Raw genomic sequence first — 27981 nt, 5'->3', positions numbered from 1 at the left:
ATCTACCATTGTCTTGTTTAAACACCAGTCTTCTGAGAGATTGAACAAAGCTTTAATTATAGCCTGACCCACAATTGCTTTCTGTGAAAGTTTTGGAAACGTGAGCCGAACTATCATAAAGACATATAAACATGTTTTCTTAATGAATGGTTTAGCAGTTTAGTATTTATCGAGATGAGACAGTTGAACATGTTGGGATCTTCCTGTAGCCAAATTATTCTTTTGACAGATTTGTCTGTTGGTCTCTTTTCTGAGTTATGTATCTGTGAACTAAATTTTACAAATGATGAACATTCTGGTGTTGACTATTGTATGTTTGTTATTGTGTTTAGGACACACGAGACATTCGTGGAATGTTATTAAGATTAAGATAATTCCTTATTAGCCTCATCAGTTCACGTAATTAATTTAAAGGAAAGTTTCGTCCCAACAATAAGGATTTTTATTTTGATTATTTTTTTTTAAAGATTTTATTTATTTATTTGACAGACAGAGCTCACAAGTAGGCAGAGAGGCAGGCAGAGAAAGAGGGGGGAAGCAGGCTCCCCACGGAGCAGAGAGCCCGACGCGAGGCCTGATCTCAGGACCCTGGGATCACGACCCGAGCCCAAGGCAGAGGCTTTAACCCACCGAGCCACCCAGGCGCCCCAAGGATTATTTTTAAATCAAATCTTTACTTTAATGATATGCACCAGACCTGAGAAAGATCAGAGTAGGAATCCCCCCACCCAGTACAAAAATCTTCAAGATAGTTAAAAATAAGCCTTATGACCTAATAATTGAACTGTAATGCTTTTGTAGCCAACCTGAAAAAGGAGAAATGGTGGTCATGTCTGACATTTTAAAATGTCACGAGGTTGTGGCACCTTAAGCCTTGCAAAGCCCAAAAGGCTATGTATGTGATTTTGAGAAAGACAGAATAACTTGGGGAATAGTCCCTCGAATGAGGATATCTTGGCTTTCTTTAACTTTTAGATCCCTGTCATTTCTTGTGTTCTCAACTATGATTTTTAAATAGGCTGCATGGTTTATGAAAAGCTGGGAGAACAGGTCTTTGGCACCACAGGGAAGCTCGTAATCTTTGGAGCCACCTCTCTACAGAACACTGGAGGTAAAAGGAACACGCTTTTCTATACATAACTTTAAAGTATGTGAATATTATTATCTTTTCTAATTCTGGTGGTTGGGTGGCCCGATGAATTTTAACAAAATGGAAGCAGTATCGTTCTCATTGCTAAAATGGCACATGGAAAGTAAGGCAGAGAGAGCAGTCGCTTATTTAAAACCAAGTATACTGAGTAGCTAAAACTGTCTTTGTGTCTTATTGAAGGTCAGTCTAAGAACAGGCTGGTAGCCTTTTATATAGCTTGCAACATGAGCCTTGGTATCTCCTTTCTAAAAATGTTCTCATTTTCCTCTAGCAATGCTGAGCTACCTCTTCATAGTCAAAAATGAGCTGCCCTCTGCCATAAAGTTTCTTATGGGAAAGGAAGAGACATTTTCGTAAGTGATAGACCATTTTTTTGTAAGATGACAAAAATATTCTTAATTTTAATGTGGACTAACCAAAGTTTTTGTTTTATGAAAACTACAGGAACCTGAGTTTTCTCTGGGTTGTTATTTTTTCTTTCTTTGTTGTTCCAATACATTTCTCTGGGGTTTTTATATAAATGAAAGAAACAGGGAAAGCCATTTGACGAGCATTTAAAAGGTAGATTTATCTGTCAAACTGCAAACAGTAGATGCTGCATCTCCCGGAGAGCCTGAAATCTATATCCAGTTTCTACGGAACAGAACAGATACAGAGTATTTTTAGCACAGACATATATTTAACACAGAAGTGGAACATGCAAACACATTAAGACCCTAGTCTCTTTCTTAAAGAAGGAAGCAGAGCAACATTTACATGAGCCAACTTCAATAAAGATCTAACTAGCTAAGCTTGGAAAATGTTGGAGCTACACCTGACATAGCCATTGTTTTAACTCCCTCTTGTTTAATAGTTCTTGCCAGTCTTAGTTTCTTTGTTTTCTTTCAAGGCAGAATCATAGGAGCCAGAATTCCTCATGTTCTGTCATCAGGACTCAAGGTCAAATACAAGAGGTTAGGGAGAAAGCAATGCCTACCTGTGCTGACTTGTTTTTCAATGGTATTAGCCCAGCAAAACAAAATGGAACTTCTCCTTAAATAATTGATAAGACATGTTGTAATCTGACAGAATGCAGTGTGTGTATTCAGCTTTGAAACCATGTAAATTATTCAGAGGACTGCCCCATTTAGCTGGTGGGGGAGAGGGGAAAAATCCCTTCTTCCATCACTAGGGGGAGAGACGATGGTAAATGGGAAGTGGTTGGATTAAAGTGTTTGGATAAGCCTGAATAATGATAGAAATTAATGGTAAAAATTAATAATAATAAAAATTCATTAAAATGTATTGTGAAGTTTTACATTTGAGAAAAAAATTTCACTTTCTATGAAAATATGACCCAACTTAAATGCCTTTTTCAGAGCCTGGTATGTGGATGGCCGCGTGCTGGTGGTAGTAGTTACCTTTGGCATAATCCTCCCTCTGTGTCTTTTGAAGAACTTAGGTAAGGAAAGAGCTTGCTTTTATCATAGTCTCTACAGTGCCCAGATGAGTCAGAAACCTAATGAAAATTAGTAACTTTGCCCCCTCTACTTTTAGTTGTAAGGTAAAGATTATGTGAATGATAAATTACAAGTATTAATCAGGCTTGACTTTAATATGGGCTAAAAACACTGGTCAGTATGTGACCTCGTAAGCAATCCCTCCATTGAGCTGTGGAGTGGGGAGGTGAGGCTCTGGGGCCAGCAACAGACTCAGTGCCGTATCAAAGAGCACAACTTACAGGCTACTCTGAGAAAAGTGCAGAATATGGAATTCTCCTTACACAAGGTTTTCAATATCCTGATTATTTAGATCAGTAGATTTTCAAATCTAATATCAAGACAGAAAGTTGCTTATATTTATCCCCTAAAGTATAGTGAATCATTCGTATATTATCGGAGTCTAACCCATCTCAATTATTTGCTTCATTGAAGGGAAAGATTGAAGTGAAAGGTCAAAGGTTGCCATAATCTAGGTCCTAGCCACTTGGTTTTGATATTTTCGTGTGTCTATGTTTATATTTGGAGACAAATGTGCCTGATGTTGTGGGAATTGTATACATTGAATCATGTGGCCAGATTGGTATCTAGTCCAAAATGCATCACCTTTAATTCTGGGCTAATTCAAGGAAGACATTTAGATTAAAGTTCTTCCTGCAAATGATTGCTAACCTTAGTGTTTTGTTTTGTGTGAATATCAACCCTCTATAGCTGTTATGTAAGATCTAGAAGTAGATCTTAAAAACGACTTAATTTTATGGTTCCTAGGTCTGTGTTTTGGCTTCTCTGTGTATACACACATAGCTATTTTCAGTTTAAGGAGGGAAGCACTCTTTTTCTCTGGGAACAATGCAACCTCCCAGAGACCACTTAACTCTGCCTTTGTGGAAGTTACAGTGGATGGGGACACCAAGGGGAGCAAGGTGAAGATCCCCAGACGCTCAATTTATTCCTAGAAATCACTCATCTCCTCTGTGTGGGCCCCTCATCTGGGAAGAGAAGTACTATAGCTGATACTCAATATGTACGCAATAGGTACATAATAAAGAATACCGAGATCAAGGAGTAAATGGATTTGGCTTAAGGCTCCGTCAGAGTATAGCAACAGAGAGCTACGGCCGGATTTGGGAGGCTCTTTTTCCCTATCTGGGAATCTGCATTGTCTAGTGTTATCAGGGAAAACTAGAATCAAAGTGATAATATGATACTTTTATTTAAAGTCGCCTTTTTTTTTTTTTTTTTTAGCTTGCCAAATAAAGGAGCACTCTCAAATAATAAATCTCCTATTCACATAGGCATATTTATATAATATTGGACCTATGCTGGAAATAATGCATTGAAAGAAACAAGGTGATACATGAAATAATAATAAATTTTTTCAACTTTTCTTTTAGGGTATCTTGGCTATACTAGTGGATTTTCTTTGAGCTGTATGGTTTTTTTCCTAATAGTGGTAAGTGCTAATGAAATGATTGGCTTGGTTTTGCCACAGTATGATGCCATACAGCAGTTATTTATTATTTGGCTTTATTTGATAAAGTCTAATTGTTTCTCCTATATTTCTTAATACCAGGTAATCTACAAGAAATTTCAAATTCCCTGCACTGTTCCAGAGCTAAATTCAACAATAAGTGCTAATTTAACAAACCCTGACATGTGTACTCCAAAATATGTTACCTTCAATTCAAAGGTAAGTTTCCTCATCTTTTCAATATAAAAAAGAGCATTTTGTTAAGAGCATTATAGTTCTCCTATTTGTTGTCATTAAACTGCTTTGAAAGAATTCATTCTCAGCAGAACACCAAACCCACTGCTTCCCAAATCCCATAATTCAGAGACCTTTGAGAAATAGGCAAATATTAGATTTCATGCTTCCTCCTATCCGGTTTACATAAAGGACAACCTTAAGCATTCTCTGTGAAAATCTCTGTGTGGGTTGTTGTCTCAGCTCCTCTCTTCCTTGTAGATCTTTAAAAACAGATTAATACCTCCTTAGCCCACTCCCTGCTCCTCCCTGGTGGTGATAGAAAGGCATCCCTCCGGTTTCCCAGCTCGCACAGTGGAAATACAGATGCTGAAATACAGACACACAAACTGACACTTTAAACTTTCACACAGTTGGGGTGCTGTTATTAGCATGGGGAACAGTGGACTACAGAACCAGTCAGGCTTGGATTTAAATCGTTTGGCAAGCTACCAGACCCCCAAGTGAAAAACAAGGATACTGTTCTATATCTCACAGCGTTTTTTTAGAATGGGCCTGGTCCAGTGCTTTCACAGAATTAGAGCATGAGAAATGTTACTTTTCTTCCTCCTTCCTTCCTTCCTTCCTTCCTTTCTTTCTTTCTTTTTTTTTTTTTTTTGCATCAGAAGTTGTATTGAGTTTGAGAGTTTTAAAAAAGTCTTATCTAAGAAAACTAAAGAGATCAGATGCAATTGGGCCCGTTCAGGGTGGTATGGTCATATTATGCTAAGCGAAATAAGTCAATCAGAGAAAGACAATTAAATATGATCTCTCTGATATGAGGAATTTGGGAAGCAGGGCAGAGGGTCATGGGGGGAAGGGAGGGGAAAATGAAACAACATGGGACGGGGTTGAGAGACAAACCATAAGAGACTCGTAATCTCAGGAACCAAACTCAGGTTGCTGGAGGAGTGGGGGGTGGGAGGGATAGGTTGGCGGCGTTATAGACATTGGGGAGGGTATGTGCTATGGTGAGTGCTGTGAATTGTGTAAGACTGATGATTCACAGACCTGTACCCCTGGGGTAAATAATACATTATATGTTAATTAAAAAATACATAAAGTAAAGTTACATGTTGAGAAGCCAATAAAAATGTTACGACCAGAAAAAAAAAAAAAAAAGAAAGAAAGAAAACTAAAGAGAGCTCTCTTGCATGCAGGCACAATTCTAAGGACACAGCCAAAGTAGTGACTGGGGAAGTAGTTGTCTTTTTAGCTGCCATCTTTTAAGTCTGGTTTGACGTGCCCTGTAGAGCAAAGAACAGTGGAACAGAGATGGAAGAAGCCCGGGGCATGTCACCTAACCTGTTGAAGGGAGTCGGGAGAGCGGCAGTGGTCTGTCTACCGATCAGGGTTGTTGTTGGGACTTCGTGAAATAATGCAGGGAACGTGCGGGGTGACCGGCCAGTGCCATGTAACTATGGGACGATGCTTTGCCCGAAGCAGTAAAATAGGATGTAGGTGAGGGGAACCCAAGAGCCCTGTGTGCCAAGTGCCTCACGTCTCAAGCTCGATAAGCCCTCTTAGAAAAGCTGCTTCTATTTTCGACACCAAAGCCCTCCTAATAATCGAGTAATCCAGGGATTCTGAAGAGCTGTCAGAGAAGACGACAGCACAGAAATATTGGAGCGGAATAATTTTTAGAGTAAAAAATGCTTCTTCATGATGTTTATTTTTCTCTCTCACACAGACCGTGTATGCTTTACCGACCATTGCCTTTGCTTTTGTCTGCCACCCGTCAGTCCTGCCCATTTACAGTGAGCTTAAAGAGTAAGAGATTTGTTTTTTACCTTAGTCATTTTACCTTTTTTTACCTTAATCAATTTTTACATCCCCTCATTAATAGGCAAGTACTGTATTGAAATAAATAGATTTGTATAATGATCTGGCAGATGGATTCGTCAGCCAGCTTCAACATTTACTTTCTGCCATTCTGGAGCAAGTTCTATATTAAAGGAAAAAGAGAATAAGAAAAATCAGAAAACTGCATTATGTTTTGGGCATAAATACATAAAGTGGCCACCTATGTGGACTTTTTTGTTAAATCGGTTTTTCACATACTATATTACTTAGGAGAGTTCAAGTCTTTGTGTTGCTTTATGTGACTTATGCTTCCTTGCCAAGTGTTAGAATCATAATCAGATTCATGTATAAACTGCAAAATGCGTTGTGTCTAATTTGGCTTGTATTGGTTTAGAGGGAAAAGGCTGCGAAATCAGGCAGAAAGAAATTAATGTTAAGGCCAAAAACTGGACAAGAGAATATAATTGTTCATTTTAAACTATTAAGATGATTCTGTGGATTTGTTTTTGATTGCTGTTTTAGAGAAAACTAAAGTCCTGCTTATAAATTTCCTCCTGGGTTCTCTTTTTAGCTGACTGTTAGCAGACTTTACAGATAAAAATAGTCTTCATGGCAGAGTCTTAAGCTCAGAAAAGATATACAATATTTTCCATTTTGAAAAATAAAATGTCATTTAGCATTGATTCACTCATGACTCGTCCTCTTTCACATTTAATTGATATATGGGTAAGTTTTACAATACCTTTATCTATCTATGTGTACAGCAATCCTACTTTATGATCCTATACTTAGGACATTTAAATGTGTCTTTGACAACTTTTAAATTTAATAGTCCAGCTTTTAGTTTGTAATTTTCTGATCTGTGTGCATCTCAGTTTTTTCTGTTATGACACAAACAAATGTTATGACTATCATGGTTTGTTATTGAGTACAAGTCTCATAGACAAATTATTCTGGCCATTAAAGAAACTTAAATGGCCACCCAAACTCCCCGAGTAAACTTGACCTAAGAGATAGAGCGCTTCATCATCACAGCTGTGATCACTTGGGATTTATTGTTCTGGAAACAGACTTCCAAGTGCATCTCCGAGGCTACTCAGTGGGAAAAAAGGAAACTAAATAACAGCTTTAGCAATAGAACACCTGAGATCAAGTTCCAGATTTGCCTGTGATCTCTGGGCTGGGAGAATAGTATTTGAATTTATTCTGCCCTTTTCCCCCGTACATGCTGAGTATGGAGATAATATCAAAAACAAATATTAAAAAAATACTTTCCTCCCTTTAGATGAGAACCTGATATTCTTTCAAAAGAATGGGGAAGGGCATTTGAGGGATTGGTAGTTCCATGAATCACTCTCTCACATTACCCGTTTGGCATAAAAGAAGCTATTTTAAACTGGTGTAATTGCTGGGGGCAGGGAAGGCGGATGGCGGGTAAGCTCCGCTGCTCAGATCTTCCCTAGCCCGACAGAAAGTTGTTAGTATTCTTCAGTGTTAACACCAGTACTTAAACTCAGTAACATGGTTTTTAATTTTTAAAATTCCCTTATCTTTGTTCTTAGTCGATCACAGAAAAAGATGCAGATGGTGTCCAATATCTCCTTTTTCGCCATGTTTGTTATGTACTTCTTGACTGCCATTTTTGGCTACTTGACATTCTACGGTAAGTGACTTCTGTTCGCACACAAATATATGTATTTGTAGATAAATTAGTGAAAAATCTGTATCCAAAGAACTTCTAATATTTTTTAAGAGATTTATGTATTTATTTTAGAGAGAGAGTGAGAGAGCACGGGGCACAGGGGAGGGCAAAGGAGGAGAGAGAATCCTGAAGCAGACTCCCTACTCAGCCCAGAGCCCAGCACACTCAGCTCAGTCCCAGAGATCATTACCGGAACCAAAATCAAGAGTCAGCTGCTTACCCGACTGAGCCACCCAGGTGCCCCAATACCCAAATGACTTTTAACACGATAGCCCCCAAAAGCAACAAATCTACCCATTGATTTTGCTGGTCTTTTCTTCTACATAAAGCAAATGGTGATGATTCCTTTACCTATTTGAGCAGACTGCGCAATAGAGAAATTACTGAAACAAGATACTGTAATTTTTTCTTCCTAATACTGTCCTTAAAAGAAACTGCATTGGGGTGCCTGGGTGGCTCAGTGGGTTAAGCCTCTGCCTTTGGCTCAGGTCATGATCTCAGGGTCCTGGGATCCAGGCCTGCATGGGGCTCTCTGCTCAGCAGGGAGCCTGCTTCCCCACCCCCCCCTCTCTGCCTGCCTCTCTGCCTACTTGTGATCTCTCTCTCTCTGTCTAATAAATAAAATCTTTAAAAAAAGAAAGAAAGAAAGAAAGAAACTGTGTTTTTTAAGCATGCCACCTTTACTGAGCAAAGTTGAAAACTATACCAGAGAAGGCTCTCCTAATTACTGGTGCAAATTGGGTCAGATTCCATTAATAGAGAAGAGAGACAGAGACAGATGTTGAAAGTGGGAAAGAGCAGAGTGCTACACTCGTGACACTTGTGTTAATTAAAAATAAAACGCCTGATTGTTCGCTGGAAGTTGGAGCCCTGCAAAGATTTGAAGGAATGGCAGGGATGGTTCAAAGGAATGAAGTCTGAAAAAGAGAACAACTGGGTTTCATTTGTAACTTCTTGGCCCTGTAGGACTAGTTTTCTTTCTTTTATTAGGTCTTCCCCCTCTGCTATTCAGATGATCCTCAAGCTGTATTGAACATCTTTCATTATCATTATAATTTGGGACCTGATTTAAATTTGAACACGTGTATTTCACATTGTTCTCTATTAAATAATATTTCTTTGGGGCATTTTTTTTTCCCCATAAACACAAATGTCTCAAAATTTAAGGGCGCCTGGGTGGCTCAGTGGGTTAAAGCCTCTGCCTTCGGTTCAGGTCGTGATCCCAGGGTCCTGGGATCGAGCCCCAAATCGGGACTCTCTGCTCAGCGGGGAGCCTGCTTCCTTCTGTCTCTGCCTGCCTCTCTGCCTACTTGTGATCTCTGTCTGTCAAATAAATAAATAAAATCTTTTGGAAAAAAAAAAAATTTAAACACGTTTGCAGATGATTAATTCAGCCTGGAGGGAAATGGCTACCCCGATTACAGAGTTGTATTGTCACCATTTTCACAAGTAATGGCAAACAGCATTGTCTGATGAATCCATAAATGCCATGTTGAATTTTTGCATAAAAATAGTGTTTCTAGGTTGCCTGCAGAATTGCAGGGCTGGGGGTAGGTAAAGGGAGGGAGGGAGAGCTTCATGTTTCTTAACAGTCTCACTGTTATCTTGTTCCAGCCACGAGTTTTCTTTGCAAATCCATATTTTTTCTTCACATAAAATAAAGTACCACACCCTTTTGTAGTCTTTGGTTAAAGAAAAGGGCTCAGCTATTTTTAGATCGTTATAAATTTTGACTCAAGAAAATTCGAACTAATGAGATTTTTATTATAACCTAGGCTCCCTTTTCCAAAACTGAGCCCAATCTATGGCACAGAGTAGAATTGGAATTCCACCCCCAGAATCTTGAGACCCGTGCAGTGAGAAGACCTTACAGGAGACATGGCAGGAGGGGAAGGAGGTCTTGTCAAAGCAGTGAGCATTCACAGGGACTGCCATTCTAGCTTTGGTTGTCTTTGAAATCACATCCTGAAGTTCAGAGTTAAGAAAAAGTTCAAAGTGGTACAAAAACTAGATTTTTTTTTTTTAATAAAAAAAAAACATACATGGAAGTGAATTCTTTGCTGCTGGTGGTGAAGTTTGTACCTCTGTTGGTTGGCCCCTGGAAGCTGAGTGATAAGAGGACAGTCTGGAAGGCTCTGTGGGGCCTGCTGTCCACCCAACAAGGCTGAGGCAGTGTGGTGTCCTTTGACGAGTGGCAGCAATTGGGGAAAGTCTAGATTAAGAAGGATTCTGTGTTTCAACTGGATGTTCTTTTTAGCCCCAATTTATGCCTAGGCTGAATTTGGTATAAATCGAGCACCCCCATACTGGGTAGCGGCTTGTAGCGATGACTTTACAGTCATCATTCCTCTTAAGGTGACATACGGACAGGTGGCGCCTGTCTCACACAGGGCATTTTTCTTCTCAACTTCACAAACTGTTTCAATAGTCATTGCAACACCCAGGACATTGCTTTCCTTGCCTTTTAGGTTGCAAGTTCTTTGTTGTTCAGATCAACTGTCATTCAGCAACGTGCCTTGTTTCTCTCTCAATACTCTCTTTTGCTCGCTTCAGAAAACGTGCAGTCAGACCTCCTTCACAAGTACCAGAGTAAAGATGACATTCTCATCCTGACCGTGCGGCTGGCTGTGATTGTTGCTGTCATCCTCACGGTGCCCGTGTTGTTCTTCACGGTGAGTATCAGGCCGCGGGGCCCTGTAAGAAAAGCCGAGGTCTCGCCCTTCGCTCCCTGTTTGAAGCCTGCCCCACAGAGAGCCCGCTGCGGGGAACATCCCAGGGTCGCTGGAACGGTACCAAGAAGGCACCTCAAGACTCTGGGGTCAGTGAGATAGGGCAGGCTCCGCTGGGATGAACCTTAATTTTCATGAATCTGTTCCTTCTTCAAAATGTAGACAGAGTGTTCGGATCTTGCTCGTGCGTGATGAGAGAACAGAAACAGACCGGAAGAGCACACACTTAGTCAGATAAAGACGGAAATTATCCCCCACCAGAGCTAACTACCTGTTTGTAAATAAACATACTTTCCTTAAGCCAAGCCCCCTACCTGTAATCCTGCACAAGGACTTACAAAACATTTCCCAGATTCCTGTGCACCAGGACATGTGTTTCTGCTGAGGACACGACGGTTGGTGTGCCAGGGGCCCTCACAGAGCCTTTGTTTTCTTTTCCTGTAGGTTCGTTCATCTTTATTTGAACTGGCTAAGAAAACAAAGTTTAATTTGTGTCGTCATATCTTGGTTACCTTCATACTCTTGGTTATTATCAACTTGTTGGTGATCTTCATACCCTCCATGAAGGATATTTTTGGGGTCGTAGGTATGGCTTTATGAACTTTATACTTCTCATTCTCCGCTAGCTGTTCAGAAAGCTAAAATTCCTGTAACGACTGCTGTAACGACTTCATTTTTTTTTTTCTTATTTTACAGGAGTCACATCCGCTAATATGCTTATTTTCATTCTTCCTTCATCTCTTTATTTAAAAATCACAAGCCAGGATGGAGATAAAGGAACTCAAAGAATTTGGGTATGTCTCAGGCCAGCCAATCTTTTTCTGATTAGTTTTTCATTTAAATTTACCAAATAAATAGTCCATCTCCCCCACCTAATCCTACTTTTAGCGGCCTCAAAAGGGGAGCAGCAGTCCTGTCGTTTTCCCCTTTGGGAGACTGAAAATACCGTATCCGACTCTGATCTGTTCTCTGAAGATGTCTTACTCTTATTGTGCCTTAACTTGGGCTCTGAGCTAGGGCAGGGCCAGCTGGGAAACTAGACGTCTGTCATCCTGTGTCTCTGTGGGGCGATGCCTTGTCTTTAGCAAGCTAGGAAAGGGAGAGGAACTCGAAGACTTGATGCAGCCTGCTGTTTCCGTACATTCCCGGTCCCGTAACTCCTTCCGACAGCCCAGGGCACATGGGATCCCTTCCTGAGAACGGCGGCGTTCGCTTAAAGAGACCTCTTCTAATTCGTCAGAAATACTTTGGAACAACAGACCTGGATTCAGAAACTACCTTTCTATGAGGGGATTCTTGTTTCCAGGTCTGGTGAAGTTCAAAGGCATCTTGAAGGTGCCGCACTTGGAGACAGTGAGGGAAGCAGGGGTGGAGTCGTGGCTGCCTGAGCACCTCCTGGAGCACCATTTTGTTTGGCCTCAGAGAAGGCTTCTCAGCTGCCCTTCCAGATAGTGTCAGCGCTCCAGTGCACACATGACCCGAATCAACAGAGCCGGGTGAGAGATGCAGGCAGGAGGAATCATCCTTGTGCTTTTAGGAGAAGCAGCACTGATCTGGTAGAGCATCTGCCTCCCCAGCAGGATTCTCCCTGAAACCATAAGCTCCACATCCTTCTGAACCATACCAGGAGGGGCTTCGTAAGCACAGAGAGAGAGCGGTCACTCTGGCATAGCAGTAAAATACAATGCACATTAAATCTGAAAGTGCCGAAGGCCTGTTGCCTGTGAGTTCTGTGGGCCTCCCCAGCCCTGCTCTCACCTTAGAACTGGTGGTAGGATCTAGCAGAAAGCATTAGACAAAGGCTCCTGTCCATGTGGGCCCCTCAGGGAGTTAAACCAGACCTCCGATGAAAAGCCTGTGGACAACCCCACCATTTGCCTCTTCTCCTTCCCTTAGCTCTATCCTCCAGGTTCAAGTTCAGCCCCCTTGGCTCTCAAGTTCCTTCATGCTTCTCCCTGCAAAACTGTGGTTGGATACTTTCAAGGCCAAGCAATTTCTAATCTCATGCTCTCCAGAGTCTGGTTTTAGTAACCTGTACCCCTTCTGGCCTTCCTCAACCCTTACAATAACTTAGTTCTGGACGCCCATTTTCTATTTCACTTGATCAAATTGACTTTGCTTTTATATATCTTTTCCCCCACTTTTTCAAATAGAAATGTTTGCCTGCCAGTGGTAACTTCAGTTGGTTGGTAAAAAGTAACAAAATGGCCTGCATATTTTCAAAGTCCTTTCTCTCTCTCTCTTTTTTAGTTGTAATCTTAGTTTGAAAGAAACTGTAAGGATACTCAGTGAGTAGAATGGATTCATTCTGAGGTGACCGTGAAGTCAAACAAAAGAATATGGGAGATGGCCCTGCATAGCTAGTTCTTGTTTGCCCCTCCTTGGAGAATCAGAGCCATACAATCCTGGAATGATTCTCAGAGTTTGCCAATGGTTGTAACAGACTCCAGATACAAGGGGACACAGAAAGAGAGGGAAAAGCATTTCTATTTGTTTCCCAGGTGTATGTGGGAGATGTTGGCTTCCCTGAAAATAACCCATGCTTTTATGTTGCTCCAGGCTGCCCTTTTTTTGGTCCTGGGGGTGTTGTTCTCCCTGGTCAGCATTCCCTTGGTCATCTACGACTGGGCCTGCTCATCAAGTAGTGACGAAGGCCACTGAGACCAGCTGAGGACAGGAAACATTCCAGCCCGTGGCTCGGTCACGTCACCACACATCAGCAGTCTATCATCACTTCTTTTGCAAGTTTACAGAAGCAAAACAGGAATTCACAGGATACTTAAAATGGAATAACACTTCGGTAGCAAAACAAAAACCCGTTTCTATAATAGTTCCTGTCCCTCTAAGAGTTGGGATCAGTTTAAGGATTGTGGATTTTTTTTTAAGTTTTATGCAATTGTATTTCTCAGTACCCTTCACAATCAGTTATTTTTCATTCTCCTAACTCTATTTTTTTGTGGTTTCATGGTCCTTTAGAACCTTGGAAACATAATCATCGATCATGTTTATTTATTATGCGTCCAGGTTCTGAAATCATTTTCTTGCCGGTGTTCCACTCACACCATCGGTATCTTTTTAGAAGAGAAAAGAATCTTGAATTGTATATAGTTATTTTGCTTTACAGAAAAAAAAATGGTTTCATAAATATTTTGCCTACTTTGGTTACCATAGCACACAGGGATAATCATAAGAGAGTGACAGGGTGTGTGCCATTGCTGGGTCAGAACCTGCCCAATATTTGAGGGGGCCCTGATCACCTGGCAGCCAGGCTCTGGTGGTCCGTGGCCTCACTAGTACCACACCCTGCATCCTGGGGAGACCTTTTCCAATGAGTGTTCTTAGCTGGGAAGGGGGTGAGAATGATTTCTTACCTTGGTAAACATCTCAAACTACACATTTGGGTTATCTAGCAAATGAAGTTTTGTTTCCCTCTTGGCCAGTCATGTCAAAGTTACTCTAATCTGAGTCACCTTCCACTGAGGGAGACCCACAACACCTTTGTAATAAATTGAGAAGCACGAGTATTGCAAAAAGAGCATCCAAAATGCCTAAGCAAATATTCCTCTGATGCAAATAGCCTTCAACCCTACACCTGTATTGTTGAAGGGAGAAAAAAAAACACTTTCTTAAATTATAAACCCAGCAGCTTTTACTCATGTCCACCAGCTTTTGCACAGGGAATAATGTGTATCTAACCAAGGGTGATCTAGGATAAGTAATTCCTGTTTTATATTGGGTACTTTAGGGGGTCTTTAAAAGACTTGTTTTATATCTATAAATTTAGGTTATTACAAATACAAGATTTTTGTACCTTAAATAAGCCTCATTCCTATTTCTTCTCCATCAATAATCCACTCAGAGTCTTGAAAAAAGAAAGAAAGCAAGCAAGCAAGCCCTCAGAGATAGCCTTTGAGAAGAACTTGTGACAGAATCAGTGTACCTTCCTTCCCTCAGACAGGGACTGTGGTGCCTGTGCTATCTCCTCTTCTTATCCCTAACCCCCACCCGACATGACCCACACAGGAGGACAGAGCTGCCTCACACCCCTACTCCAGCCCCACTATCTCCTAAGGGGGGTGGAGGGAAATTACACAGAGACTACAAGAGAAGAGAGTTGGGGGTAAGACATAGCTTGGAAAGTTGTGGGACCGCAAGGAAACCCAGAATTACATCCTCCTGAAGCTGGACCATCACCTGTGATTGGATTGTCTCTATCACACAGCAAGAAATGTTGGTGCTCTCTGAGCTGGTCTTTTGAAACAGGACTTGTGTTTTATTTATATTCTGGTTGAATTTCTCAAACACATAAGTTCACCAAGCACAGATTCCTTATCCAGAGATACGGAGACTCTAACCACAGACTCTTGGGAGGAATTCCAAGCACTTAGCTCTGAGTTCTGTTCCTCCCTCACTAAAATCCCTAAAGGCCTTTACTCACCATTCACTGGGAGTAACAAGGAGCTGTCCCCTCCCTCTTTCAAACTAATGTTCCATAGAAAAGGCAGACATCGAAGCACCTTGTTGTGATCCTCTTGGGGGGGAGAGGGAAAGGCTATTTCCTGCATTTCTTGGTAGGATCATTCATAGCATTTAATGTAATGGCTCCAGAATTACATCCACCTTAGGTCAGAATTTCAGTAATTAGATATGAATACCTACCCATACGTGAATACTAACCTAGTAAAATCCACAGCCACCTCTGTCCTTTTCAGCGATGTCTTCCATATTGGATGAACTGGGAGAGAAATTAAGCAAAACAAGTCAGGTGGCCCCTCAGAGGCTTGTCTAGGGCACCGAGTAATGAAATAGCCAAGTAGTAGACGGACCCGCCATTAAAAAAATATACTTAGTTGAGCTTGCAAGCAATATTATGCTACTTTCTATTTTCCCCATTAGTTTATAACAATTCATTTGACACAAAGTCAACTTAGAAAATTACCATTAACTTTTGGGATGGGTAGTGGTATTTTGGGATCTCTGGATTTTATGTGTCAGGACAGGGAATTTTTATTATTATTTAAAATATTTATTTAGAGGAGGCACATTGTTGTTGATGTCTGTGATACTGCAGGTTTTTAAAAATCTTTGTATGTTTATCTAAGTTTATTTTTGACAGGATATAATAGACCCTACTGTAATTTGTCAGATACCACGGATTAATTACATCATTTGTGTGGGATTAGCTGTAAAGTGTACTGCAATAATTCTTCTTGTTCAGAATAGTGAACTGGTAGCCAAAAATACATGTATCACAGATGTTAGGTAGAATTTACACAGCAGTCAAGTGCTATAGAAGTTTTTCTGCTAAATTAGTAGACTAAAGAATATTATACCTTAGCCACTGGGAGCAGCACGTTTTCCTTTGGTAGATAGAACCTTAACACTAGCGAACAGTGCCAGTTTCATATTTTGGATTTAGAACTGTTCTCTAGTTATTATAACACAATATGCTGTAAATCCCTAATTTACCTAATGTTACTTACTGGGAGTGGAGTAGGAAAGGATGTACAGGAAAGAAATCGAGTCTCGTTAAACACAGGCTGTCCCCAATTTATAAGCAGATCATGTTGCAAAACCCTGTTAGGTGGTTGTTTGCAAGCTGGAATGTATTTTCCTCTAAAAACCAGGTTATACATGGTGGTTAGTCCCCCAGAGCAGCTAGGAAAGATGATCAGACCCATCATTCAGCAGAATAGGATAATATAGCATGATGGCTAAAAAGCCTTAACAGCCAAAAATAATATTATTTTGAAGGAGTCTTTGTTCGGAGTTGCCAAGAGTATGTCACTCCCGTTAGTGGAATCTGGACTGCCCACGCCAGCTGCCGGACGGTGGGGGTAGGGTCACCACCAGTGAGTGGAGATCAGCGGGGCCTGAAGCAGGGTCTCTAGCAAAGGAGGGGAAAAAGAAGTCCAGGGCCACCGGAGAACCTGGTGGGAGGAGGAGGGGAAGGAGGATGAGGAGGCTTCTTGTGAGCCCCCCAGGGACATTCCTCAGCTGGTAGCTTTCCTTTTGCCTGGAGGTCTCAGGCTTGGCCTTACTTTTCTGTTCATAGGACCTGCTGCTCCTATAGTTTGTCTCTTCCCCTGCCTGTTAGAGAACAGGGTGTTGCACAGCCTCTCTCGTGTGCCAGTCACTGGAGCCAGCCCGCACATAGCACTTTTAATGGGTTTCGTGCTAGTGAACCATGGTTTAACTGTCTAGTAATCAGGTCGGTGTAAGAAAGCTCCCTCCTGACATTCCTTCTTTCTATTTGCAGACCCTGTTGAGAAAGGCACCCTGGGGGCGGGGAGGGAGGGAGATAGTCAAGGGGCTGGAGGTGGACGAGGGACTGGGATAAGATTCCTGTGTTTGAGAGACACACCAGAAATGGCCGCACAGCTGACTTCCTTCTGGAGTTGGATTCAAGTCTCTAAGCCCGTGGTCCTCACAGTGTGGTCCCCAGACTGGCAGCAGCAGCATCACCCGGGGATTTGTTGGAATGCAGGGTTTGGGGTCCCAGCCCAGAACTAAGGAAAAAAGAAACTCTCAGGGGGGAAACCCTCAGCAGTCTGGGTTTGAACAAGCCCTCACCCTGATCTCTATGCGCGATAAGTGTGAGAACCACTCCCAGTCCGTTTGTCTGTCATTTCTTTTCTCCCCATCAGTCCTACCTCAGAGTATGGTTCCTAGGAGATGCTGGTGCCGGTGCTCAGTCGTCAAGGAAGGCCCCCTGCCCTCGGGTCTGTCAGCCTGGGCTGAGGGGCACTCAGATGACATTGTGTGAGGCTGTGAAGAAATGGAAGTAAAGTGTTTGTGTTTTTGTGGAGAAGGAAAAGAAAATACCCTTTGTAAAGGCAGCCTTAGATGAAATACTGAATTCGCATCAGGAGTAAGCTCTCCACAGCGTTCGCGCGCGCCGTGTGATGAGCCGCCTGTCCTCTTCAGGTGGATTCTCTAGAAAGGTCTGTACTGCATAAGCACCTACAAACTGCTCGGAAAGGGATGGAGAGCTCAGCTCCATTTCAGTAAATCACAGTGCTGGAAGGCACATGCATGAGGGTGGGGAAGAGGTTGAGGACAAGATAGATATTTGATTTGATGGCTCAGAGCAAAAGCCACGCGTTTCCCTCAGTTTATCCAGGTAAATGGCTTGAGGCTTAGAAAGGGCAGAAGCTTGAAGAACAGAATTCCTCCATTTCACTTCACTGTCAGCTTGTAGCCACTCTCAAAACAGAGAAGATACAGACTGTGCCATTTAGCAGTGCTAATAAATGGTTTTCCTGAGCGATGGCAGAGCTGGGGATCCTTTAGCAACAGAACATACTTCCTCCAAAATATACACAGGGAATTTATGATGACATAGGGCTTTCAGGTACAAATTGGGAATAGGGTGGCTAACAACTGAAAAATATCGCTAAATCGGAAAGGGAGAGTTCTTGAAAATTGTAACATTCACAAGGCTAAGTCATTTTCCTTTAGGGTTTTCTCAGAGGAAGGGCTGCAAACTGGGCCCATCTGTCTACAGGCTTGAATTTGTGTTTTTAAAAGGAAGAATCTATGCAGCTGAGGTTTATTGTAGGAAATACTTCATTTGTATGTAAATATGTTGTAAATAAATAGGAGGCTGTATATTTTTGCAGTTGTTGATCCACACTGAAATAGAAGTCTGCATATCAAGAATCTAGTATTTGCATATCAAGAATAAATGTTGTCATAGATATTAGTGGTTTTGTTTGGGAATTAGAAAAAATTTACATTCTCGCCCAGGTAACATCATTCTCTCAGTGTAAACGGGGAATCTAAAAATCTTCCTTAATTGTTTAGAAAGCAAAATGTCGGAGAAATAGTTGCATTGATTTCTTATACTGGTATTAAGCTCCGTTATTTAAGAGATAATCCTCTGAGCTACAAATAAGGAATATTTAGACCCAAACTATTGTCATATAGAAATAGATACACCCAAAAGGACAAACTGTGTCTTCAAAATGCGCTTATGCTGTTAACACCGATAGCGCTACATAGTATTTGTGAAAACAGAAGTGGGGGAGAATTTTTTTCTTTTCAAAATTAAGTTGAATTGCTGCATTTCCCAAGTGTTGGGATCTTTGGGGATGGGGGGGACCTGAACATTAACTATGAGCACAAATTTGAAGGACAAAAGAAGACCATTATTTTATCAAGCTTTTGAAAGTCTTGCATGTTCGCCTTCCATTTTCAGTGTTGACACCAACATAAACCATCTTAAGTCATTTTTTCCCAAAACACTTGAATCTTGACCATTGGTACGTAACCCATTCTCCAGAGTCTTTGTTGTATTTTAGACTTCATATAGGTCCAGTATGTGTAACACACCGCTTTTATTCATGTAAAAACTTGTAAATGACTTTCAGATGAGTGATAGAAGTGAGTCACAAGTCACAAAACTTTGCTATTCATGGTTAATCAAATAGTTTATTTTCCCCCCAGGATATGGTGTAAATAAAGAAATATAAGAAATTCTGTTCTATAATTGCTCTGTTAACATAGTTTTTAAACATTAAAAGTGTGAGCTAAAAGTACTTTTGAATTTTGCCTTTCTTCCTTTGGGATGTAATACTAAAATGGGGGGGAGCGTTTGATCTTTGGAGACAGATTTGCACACAATTTGTCAGTGTCCTAGAACATTACTTGTTCATGAAAGCTTATATTTATGTACCCGAACTTGAAAAAAAATTCTTCTGATAGAAATCTAGGGGCGCCTGCCCCTAGGCTTAGTGGGTTAAGCCACTGCCTTCAGCACAGGTCATGATCTCTGGGTCCCGGGATCGAGACCCGAGTTGGGCTCCCTGCTCAGCAGAGAGCCCGCTTCTCCCTCTCCCTCTGCCTGCTGCTCTGCCTACTTGTACTCTCTCTCTCTCTCTGTCAAATAAATAATTTAAAAACTTTTTAAAAAATCTATCTGATCTGAAACATACTACCTATCCTATTTCTCCATTCTCTGTAATCAGAGTAGGTTAAACATAATATTTTCTTTTTAAACTCAGGTTAATCTTTATGGAGATCAATTTCTGTACTATGTTGTTACAGGGATTCTACTCATATTGTAGTCTCCCATTAACACAGAAAATCCTATCAGCACTTCCAGTTCTCTGAAACTTTTAAGGGGAAAGCTTCTACAGCTTGACCTTTTCTCTGTCCATTCCTGGCTCCTCCCCCATGATCTTAGGAAAGTTTTATCAGAACAGCAAGATGGTCAGAGTCTGATATCCAGATTCCTTTTGAAGACGGGGCTAGTGCAAAAACAACCTGGGCCTTCATGGTATGACTGAGTATAAGGCCCTTCCTGACTCCCTGAGATGCCACGATGATAGCCCATTCTGCAGAGCACGGGTGCACATGTGGATCTTAAGGTGGAAATTTGGGGCGCAGGAATTCAAGTTGTGTACTCCAATGTAGCTTCATTGACCAAAACCCCAGAGGCAAAGGGTGTAAGTAATTATTATTTTCAAACTCAAGCAGTTGTTAAAATGCAAACATCCAAAAGGCCATTGAGCATAGGAGTGGGTTTTGTTCTAAGTCAAAAGCTTCAAGCCTCTGGTGGTTTTGATAGTTCTGACTTCTTCCCCTATCACTCCATGAATGCCTCTGCCAATACTGTTCTATTCTCCATGTTACATATAATTGTCCAGGTGAGGGTTATTCTCTGACCCCCCCTTATGGAATAAACGATGGGCTTACTAACTTCGCAACTCAGAAGACATGCTTTCTTACCTTCTAGACTCATAATTGTATTCTGCCTGGTTAGGATAGTCTGGGAGGGGTCGATGAGGCCCAAATAACTAGGCCAATCTTTTGTAAACCAATGCTTTATCTTTAGTTTAAATTTTAGACTAATCTAAATTGGCAGGACAATCTGATCTTCCTCCATGGGCTCAGTGCAACATCAAAATAACCCGTCAGATTATTAAAATGTATTATAAAGCTGTAGCACCTACAATAGATTTTTACTGATATGGAAATAAATAAATAGATCATAAAAGAGAACACATAAATTGCCCAAATAACACCAGAATGGGGGCCTTCAAATTAGGGAAAGCAAGGGCTATTCAATAAATTAAGAAAAAAGGACTAGTTTTTTGAAGAAAATAAAGCTGGGTCCCTGGTTCACCTCTTATATCTAAAGAGAGCTCAAATACACAACATGTGTATAAATACATTTTTTCACAAGTGTAAATCCATGACTCTCATAAAGCTGTCTTACGTCGAAAATTTTATTTAGCTCATTATTAATGAAGGAACATATAAGATGTTTAAGAAAATGGTTCAAAGGATAATTTAAAGAACAGACACATACATAAGCAATCAGGAGAGCTAAAATGTATTTGCTAATAGACATAAAACTGGCCTTATCCAAAGGGGGAAATCAGTTGATCTCCACCAGCAGAATTCTTTTACTTCTCTGGGCAGTAATCATTTCTACATCGGTTTTCCATAATTTACAGGACTCAAAGCCCACAATGCCCCCCCCAAAAGGCAAAATGTGTATAGAATCAGATAATTCAGAAGAGATATCTGGTATTCCATCAAAGTATTCCCAGTAGCCTTTTTTGCCCCTTTCAGTCTTTCCAATTTCCCTAACAACTTCCCTTTTTGTGACCATAAAAATCACAAGGATTATTCTTGACCATAAAAAAAGAGCTGGACTCATTATGTTTGCCTGATTCTTTTCATAGGTGCAAAAAGTGTTAATTAATCATGTAGGGTTCCTTGGGTTTGCTTTGAAAATTGAGAGCCATGTAGTATTGAACAGCTAATGGAACCACAGAATTGTAGTTTTACATGTCTATTATTCGTTAGCTCAAGGCTGGGGAAGGAACCCCAAGAAACTACCCATATTTTGCTTGCACGATCTATAAGTTTTGGTGAATTCCTCTCTACTTGAGTCCCGTCCCCCACCCTCCCGCCCCGTTCTTACCACCTTTAGGGATGATACTAAAGTCAGTTTTCCTGAGATGGTTTTGTAGCTCCATAACTAAAATCAACCTTTGTTCCTTAGAGTTGTTTGCCATAACTGATTAAATGAGCATCATTCTCAAATAGGACATTCCAAGAAAGGCCATGGTTCTAAGATCAGTTTTTTCCAATTATATTCTGGTAGAAAGGAAAAGATTCTTGTTGAACCCATGCAAATACATACATTGCTGTGAAAAAGTAAGGGAACTCAGAGCTTCTTAATTTGGGTGGTAGGTAGTTCCTTGAGAGGTATAATATAACTGGTCTAATCTGACTCTCAAGTTTGAGGTCAAAATTATTCAAAATATTCCCTCAGTCAAATTACCAGGATGCCCAACAACTCTTTCTTGATAGTCCCACCTTCAAATTGTCCAAGAACCCTCGAGGCATTTGATTCCTGAGGTGCCTGCTTCCAAATTCAAGAGAATGAACTGGTGAATGTAATCCATTCACATCAGCCTCTTTCCCACTGTGTGCAGCTTCTGGTGCTGCCACACGGGGTCACTGTTGAACACCAGCTCTGCACAGTTTCTTAACCGGTGTCTACTGTGGCAGTAATGCCCTGAAAGGTCCACAGCTCAATGAGGGCTGAAGTGATGGAGGAAGGATAACCTTAATCCATATAGTGCCATGCTAGCTATCACCTTGACAGCCCAAACAATCTATAATGCTTCAGCTCACCAGAAGTTTGTTCCCACCAGGCTCATGCCCACCAGGCTGTCTGGCTCAGAAGGGGCTCCAATTAGAGCTGCATACTGTATCAGAGCCAACCCTGTCCCTTTCCCCATCCATGGGGAAACCTGATATTGATCTCAGGTCTTGACTCTAGATATCCCTCATGGTGAGTTTCACTTTGAGACTCTTAGGACTGTTTCCTGTCCCTTCTGAGATCATCTCAATCTATAAGAGAGGTTCGGAAACAAAACTCAAAAGGAAAGGAATTGGGTAGAAGACATAATATGATCTTCCCAGGAGGCAGCCTGGTGCTCTGCAGATATGCTTGACCTTTTCAGTAGCTACTGTTTCAACATACAAGGAATGTTTGGCTTTGGACAGTCATAGATAAACCACAAAAATGTTTCAGTTACATTTTTTTCTAAAGGTGATGCCTGTCAGTTTGACTCCTACTTAGAACTTAAGAGGGGCCATTCAATTGACTTTTCCTTGCTTAACAGCGACTAAACTGTCTTCAAGAAGAAGCACCTAGAAACTTCTTAAGGTTTTGCCTACACAGTCTTTAACATAGAGTTAATTTCCTTAATAAATCAAATTTTAAAAATCACCAAGAAAAAATATAAAAAACCCGATAGAAAAATGGACTACATTAATATAAAAAGTGAACAAAAAAAGAAATAAACCTTGAAAAGGCATTCAATCTAACAATTTAAGTCATAGGTAAATAAATGAAAATTAGAACATCTGTGTATACCTTTTTAAATTATTGCTTTCGTATTGGCAAAAATCAAAACAGTTGCTATTATAGTTTGGGTAAGGAAGTAAGAAATACCATTTTCATATGTGGCTGATGGTAATGTAAACTTTTTTTGGAAAGAAATTTGGCAATGTCTATTAATATTATAAATGCTCTTAACTTTTGTCCCATCAGTTCTATGACTGAGTTTTTGTAACTCAACAAGAGTGATATGCTGTCAGATTCTCTTCCTGTTTCTTTATCTCAGTTCATACTCACGTCTCTCTTCTTCTACTGTTTCTGTTGTCCTTTATGTTGTCTCTTCATCCCTTCTCTTTTCTCAGTAAGCTCTTCAACAGTCTGTATGTTATCACTCCCCCCACTCCAACTAAACCCAGCGCCCAGTCCTTATTTTCTATCTTCAGGCTCCCAGCTGGCCTTGTTCCATATCACACATAGAAACTAGAGACATTTCCTGGTCTTTGCATCACAAAATTTCCATTGGTAGATCCCTGTTCAATCACAGTTTGGCTCGTCATAGCTAGTTTCAAAATTGTGGTGGGTAGGTTTTATGTATTTTATTAATTTAGGGCAACTTTAAAATAAGCCAGTGTCCTTCTTCAGACCAACTAAATTATAATCTCTAGTGCTATGGCCATAGATGTTTAAAAAATTATCCAAAATTTAGAAATAACACAAAGAGAGGACATAATACTGGACCAGGATGTTATTTACCAATCTCACCCATGCATTATTAAATCATCTGGGGGCGCCTGGGTGGCTCAGTGGGTTAAGCCACTGCCTTCGGCTCAGGTCATGATCCCAGGTCCTGGGTTCAAGCCCCACATCGGGCTTTCTGCTCAGCAGGGAGCCTGCTTCCTCCTCTCTCTCTGCCTGCCTCTCTGCCTACTTGTGATTTCTCTCTGTCAAATAAATAAATAAATAAATCTTTAAAAAAAAAATCATCTGGAGGAATGTACTTTTGCTTGATATGCTGCTTACTATTGACTAAAGGCCCAGATTTTGCAATAAATCTATATATGTTGTAAAAGTATATACTGTACTATTTAAATGTAATGTAATTCCATATTTACAAATGTGATTTGTAATATGTAATAACATAATTATATACATAATATTTTTATGTAAATATTATATTATGATATATAAACTTCACATGTTAAATATTAACGTCTCAATTTTTATCTGATAGAGATGCAAATTATTTCTGTCTAGGTGAACTATAACCTCCAAAAATTTGCATTTAATTTAGCAATCTTATTCTATCATTCCTTTTAAAATGACTATAATCAGTTCCTTAAAATAGCCTTTATTTAATTTATTTTTTTAAAGATTTTATTTAATTATTTGAGAGAGAGAGAACCAGGGGAGGTGAGGGGAGTGGAGGAGAAGGGAAGGGTGGAGAGAGAGGGAGAGGCAGACTCCCTGCTGAGCAGGGAGCCCAATGTGGGGCTTGATCCCAGGATCCCAGGATCATGACCTGAGCTGAAGGCAGACGCTTAACTGATTGAGCCTCCTGGGTGTCCCTATTTATTCATTTTTTATGTAGGCTCTGCACCCAGCATGGAGCCCAATATGAGGCTTAAACTCAAACGCTGTAATCAAGACCTGAGTTGAGATCAAGTGTGGGACACTTAACTGACTGAGCCACCGAGGAGCCCCTCAAAATGCCCTTTAAATGTATTTGGCAATTTTATTTCAGATTGGTTGAGTGTTATCTTTGGCTTATTATTCTTATTAAGGAAACTATCCAAAGGATCTGAAGTTCCTGTCTCTGTTGTGATATTTTATGTTGCCACATTCACTGTCCCCCTAGCATAGATTATTTTATATCTTTGACTCCCAGCCTTTTTATTCATATTATGAATACTGTGAAGACTGAATAAATTTTTGATACATTCTTTGTGCACAAAATATATCTTTTATGCAGACAAATATTGCAATTCCAATTTTTAAACATATGTAGCCAAAAGAAGCATGTCTGAGGGCAGGATAGATTCCTGAGCACCAGTGAGTCCTTTCTCCTCAATCAGGTAACTGGCAACTAAGTCTGCATGAACCGCTCAGCACATGGGAGTTGGGCATCAGAGAAAGTATTATGTATTATCTACATTTTTTTTTGGAAGATCTTTTATTTATTCATTTGAGAGAGAGAGAGAGAGAGCACAAGCAGGGGGAGAGGCAAGGGGAGAGGGAGACGCAGGCTGCCCACTGAGCAAGGAGCTTGAGGTGGGACTTAATCCCAGGACCTGGAGATCATGACCTGAGTCAAAGGCAGCAGCCTAACCATCTGAGCCCCCCAGGAACCCCCTGTCTGTACCTTTCGAAAAGATAGCTCTTCTAAGTAGTTAAGAAGCTTCTCTGCCTGAGAAATTATCTTGCTTTCATTTTTCAAACATCCAAGTTGATATTTGAGCCAAAGGTTTATTTTCCTATGGAAGCATGATGGTTTGAAGGAAAGAGTGAGACGTACTTTCCATTAATAGTTTTCAAAGACCCCTTTGGTAGTCAAATGATGTCCTTATCCTGGATCTTGTCTCTTAGTGATTTTCAGTGGAGTCCACTCTGTGATTTGTACGCCTGAGGATTTAGCATCTCTTCCCTTCTCAGAGCACTTGACCAATAACTGACGTAAGGCATCACTGGTGTTAATCTGTGGCGTAAAGAGCGCAGCGACTTTGCCCTAATGGGGCCAACACGGAGGTGTGCCCACTATCTGCAGAGCTCCCTGTGCCACGGAGCCAGCTTCCCTTCAGACTTTCATGACACTACATGCTTCCTTGCTTGGTTCCTTCTCTCTGACCTCCTGTAGGTTCTTCTTAGGAATACTCCCTAATAAATCACTTTTACACAAATCGGTCTTAAGATTTGCTTCTGGGGAACCCAACCTAAGCACAAAGTTTGCCTGGGCCCACAATGTGTAAAATATATTTGAAATGATCATGTTATTCTGAGCTTTCTTGACAAATCAAAATCCTGGGGGTTTTATTTGTTTTGGTTTGTTTGTTTTTTGGGTGAAGAGGTCAAGTCTTAAGTAAATCCTATGAACCGTCCTCCCTTTGCTGAAAATCAAACAAACAAACAATACTCCTTCTAGAATAAAACATCCTTATCAGTTTTCCATGGTTCTTTCTCTGAATAGGGTAGCTGCAAAGCAAACCACATGGCCAGCACATTCTGTCAGAGGGTCCATTCAAACAAGAATAGCATTTCTAATTACCCTCTGGAATCCCACTTGATTGTTCTCTCAGACTTCTCTAAACACATTCCCAGGCCATTTTAAAATTCTCTTTTCCAATAATGCTCTCAGGAGACGCTCACTGCAGTGTCTGTATGTACTGTGTGGAGTGAATGGCAAATACTGCACCATCTTCAAATTTGAAATGACCAACTCATATTTGTCATTAGCTAGTAAATCATATCATGTCATTATCTGTTCAGCATCCTCCAGTGGTTTCCCATGGCACTCATAGAAAAAGCTAGATCCTTTATTTATATGGTCTTCCCATGATCTCTTCCTCCTGACCACCCCCTACCCCATGCTGACCTTCTGGTACCCTGAACATACCAAGCATACTCTGGTCTCAGAGCCCTTTCACTTGCTCTTCCTTCTGCTCTCACACTCTTCCCACAGTTACCAACATGGCTGTTACCTTATTGCCTTCAGTTCTCTTCCCAAATGTCACCTTATCCCTAAGATAATCTCTGACTGTTCCACAAAAATTGGCAACTCACCTACCCATAACACTCATACCTCATTTCCTATATCCCTTATCTTGTTTTATTCTTGTTGCTAGAACCCTTATTTCCACCTCAAATGTTTTAGTTAGCATGGTCTAGCTAGGATGTAACCCCATGAGAGCAGGATCTACGTCTAGTCTCTTCATTGCCATATCCCCAGCACCTAGAACAGGATAGGCAGGTGTTCAATAAATATTTGTTGAAGAATGAATTAATTAAAGAGTTTATATTAGTCACTTTCCCTCTGTAAGTGGAATAATTAGATGTAGGATTCAGCATCGTGCTCCCAGAAGTTTTTTCTCCCTCTTTTAATTTTCTTTTAAGTTTTTAATTCCAGTTAATTAATGTATAGTGTTGTATTGTTTCAAGTGTACCATATTGTAATTAAAACCCTTTTTTATTTTTTGAATTTCATTTTCAAATATTTTTCTTAATAGGTGTTTTAAAAATTATAAGCCCCTTCTTGCAACAAGTCAAATATTACAGAGATGTATTAGGAAATGGTTAAGAGGGGCGCCTGGGTGGCTCAGTGGGTTAAGCCTCTGCCTTCGGCTCAGGTCATGATCTCAGAGTCCTGGGATCCAGTCCCATATTGGGCTCTCTGCTCAGCAGGGAGCCTGCTTCCCCCCTTCTCGCTCTCTGCCTATTTGTGATCTGTCTGTCAAATAAAAAAATAAAATCTTAAAAAAAAAAAAGAAATGGTTAATAATCATTGTTTGTTTTTGGAACACTAGATTGATACTAAACATCCAAAATGTAACTTTCAGAATGGTGGTTATACACGTGGATTCTAAAATCAAACTGTCTGGATTCAAATTTATTGGATCTGAAAGCTCAGATATGTTACTTCAATATCCTGATACTTAACTTTGCTTTTGTAAAATGGAAGTAATAACAGAACCTTTCCCATAGAATTACTGTGAGGGTTAAATGACTTCATTAAAACATGAACAAAAACTCAGAATAGTATATATTGTACTGAAAACATTGAGCAAATTATCTAAATTTTTTCCCACTTAACAAGATCTTGGATTTCCTTCCAGCACAGTACCTACAGATTAAACTCATTCTATGACTGGATGCATTAGCATCCCCTGGTGTGGCTAAGCCAGGATATGTATTTTTTTAATCTTGTCCCATGACAGACATATAGATTTTAATGGTATATAGGCTATAATAAATATCCATGACTACAGGACCTTATATAAATTGGTGTATTATTTCTCGA

The 27981-nt window shown here is 40.5% G+C and overlaps 1 protein-coding gene across 1 annotated transcript in view; it reads left to right on the top strand.

Moving 5' to 3' along the window:
• LOC111158010 (solute carrier family 38 member 1) overlaps positions 1-19140 on the top strand; it is a 69714-nt gene extending 50574 nt beyond the window's left edge. Inside the window, exons 8-18 of the mRNA XM_022519786.1 lie at positions 1019-1111; positions 1422-1503; positions 2509-2591; positions 4023-4081; positions 4202-4318; positions 6063-6142; positions 7738-7838; positions 10431-10549; positions 11051-11192; positions 11303-11400; positions 13166-19140. Coding sequence (XP_022375494.1) covers positions 1019-1111; positions 1422-1503; positions 2509-2591; positions 4023-4081; positions 4202-4318; positions 6063-6142; positions 7738-7838; positions 10431-10549; positions 11051-11192; positions 11303-11400; positions 13166-13267 — 1076 coding nt within the window. The 3' untranslated portion in view covers positions 13268-19140. The remainder of the gene's footprint in view (positions 1-1018; positions 1112-1421; positions 1504-2508; positions 2592-4022; positions 4082-4201; positions 4319-6062; positions 6143-7737; positions 7839-10430; positions 10550-11050; positions 11193-11302; positions 11401-13165) is intronic.
• Positions 19141-27981: the final 8841 nt, after the last annotated feature.

Source organism: Enhydra lutris, unplaced genomic scaffold, assembly GCF_002288905.1.
Source record: "Enhydra lutris kenyoni isolate GAN:26980312 unplaced genomic scaffold, ASM228890v2 scaffoldscaffold56, whole genome shotgun sequence".
Classification (NCBI taxonomy): Eukaryota; Metazoa; Chordata; class Mammalia; order Carnivora; family Mustelidae; genus Enhydra; species Enhydra lutris.
This window is presented reverse-complemented; position numbering and strand designations above follow the sequence as displayed.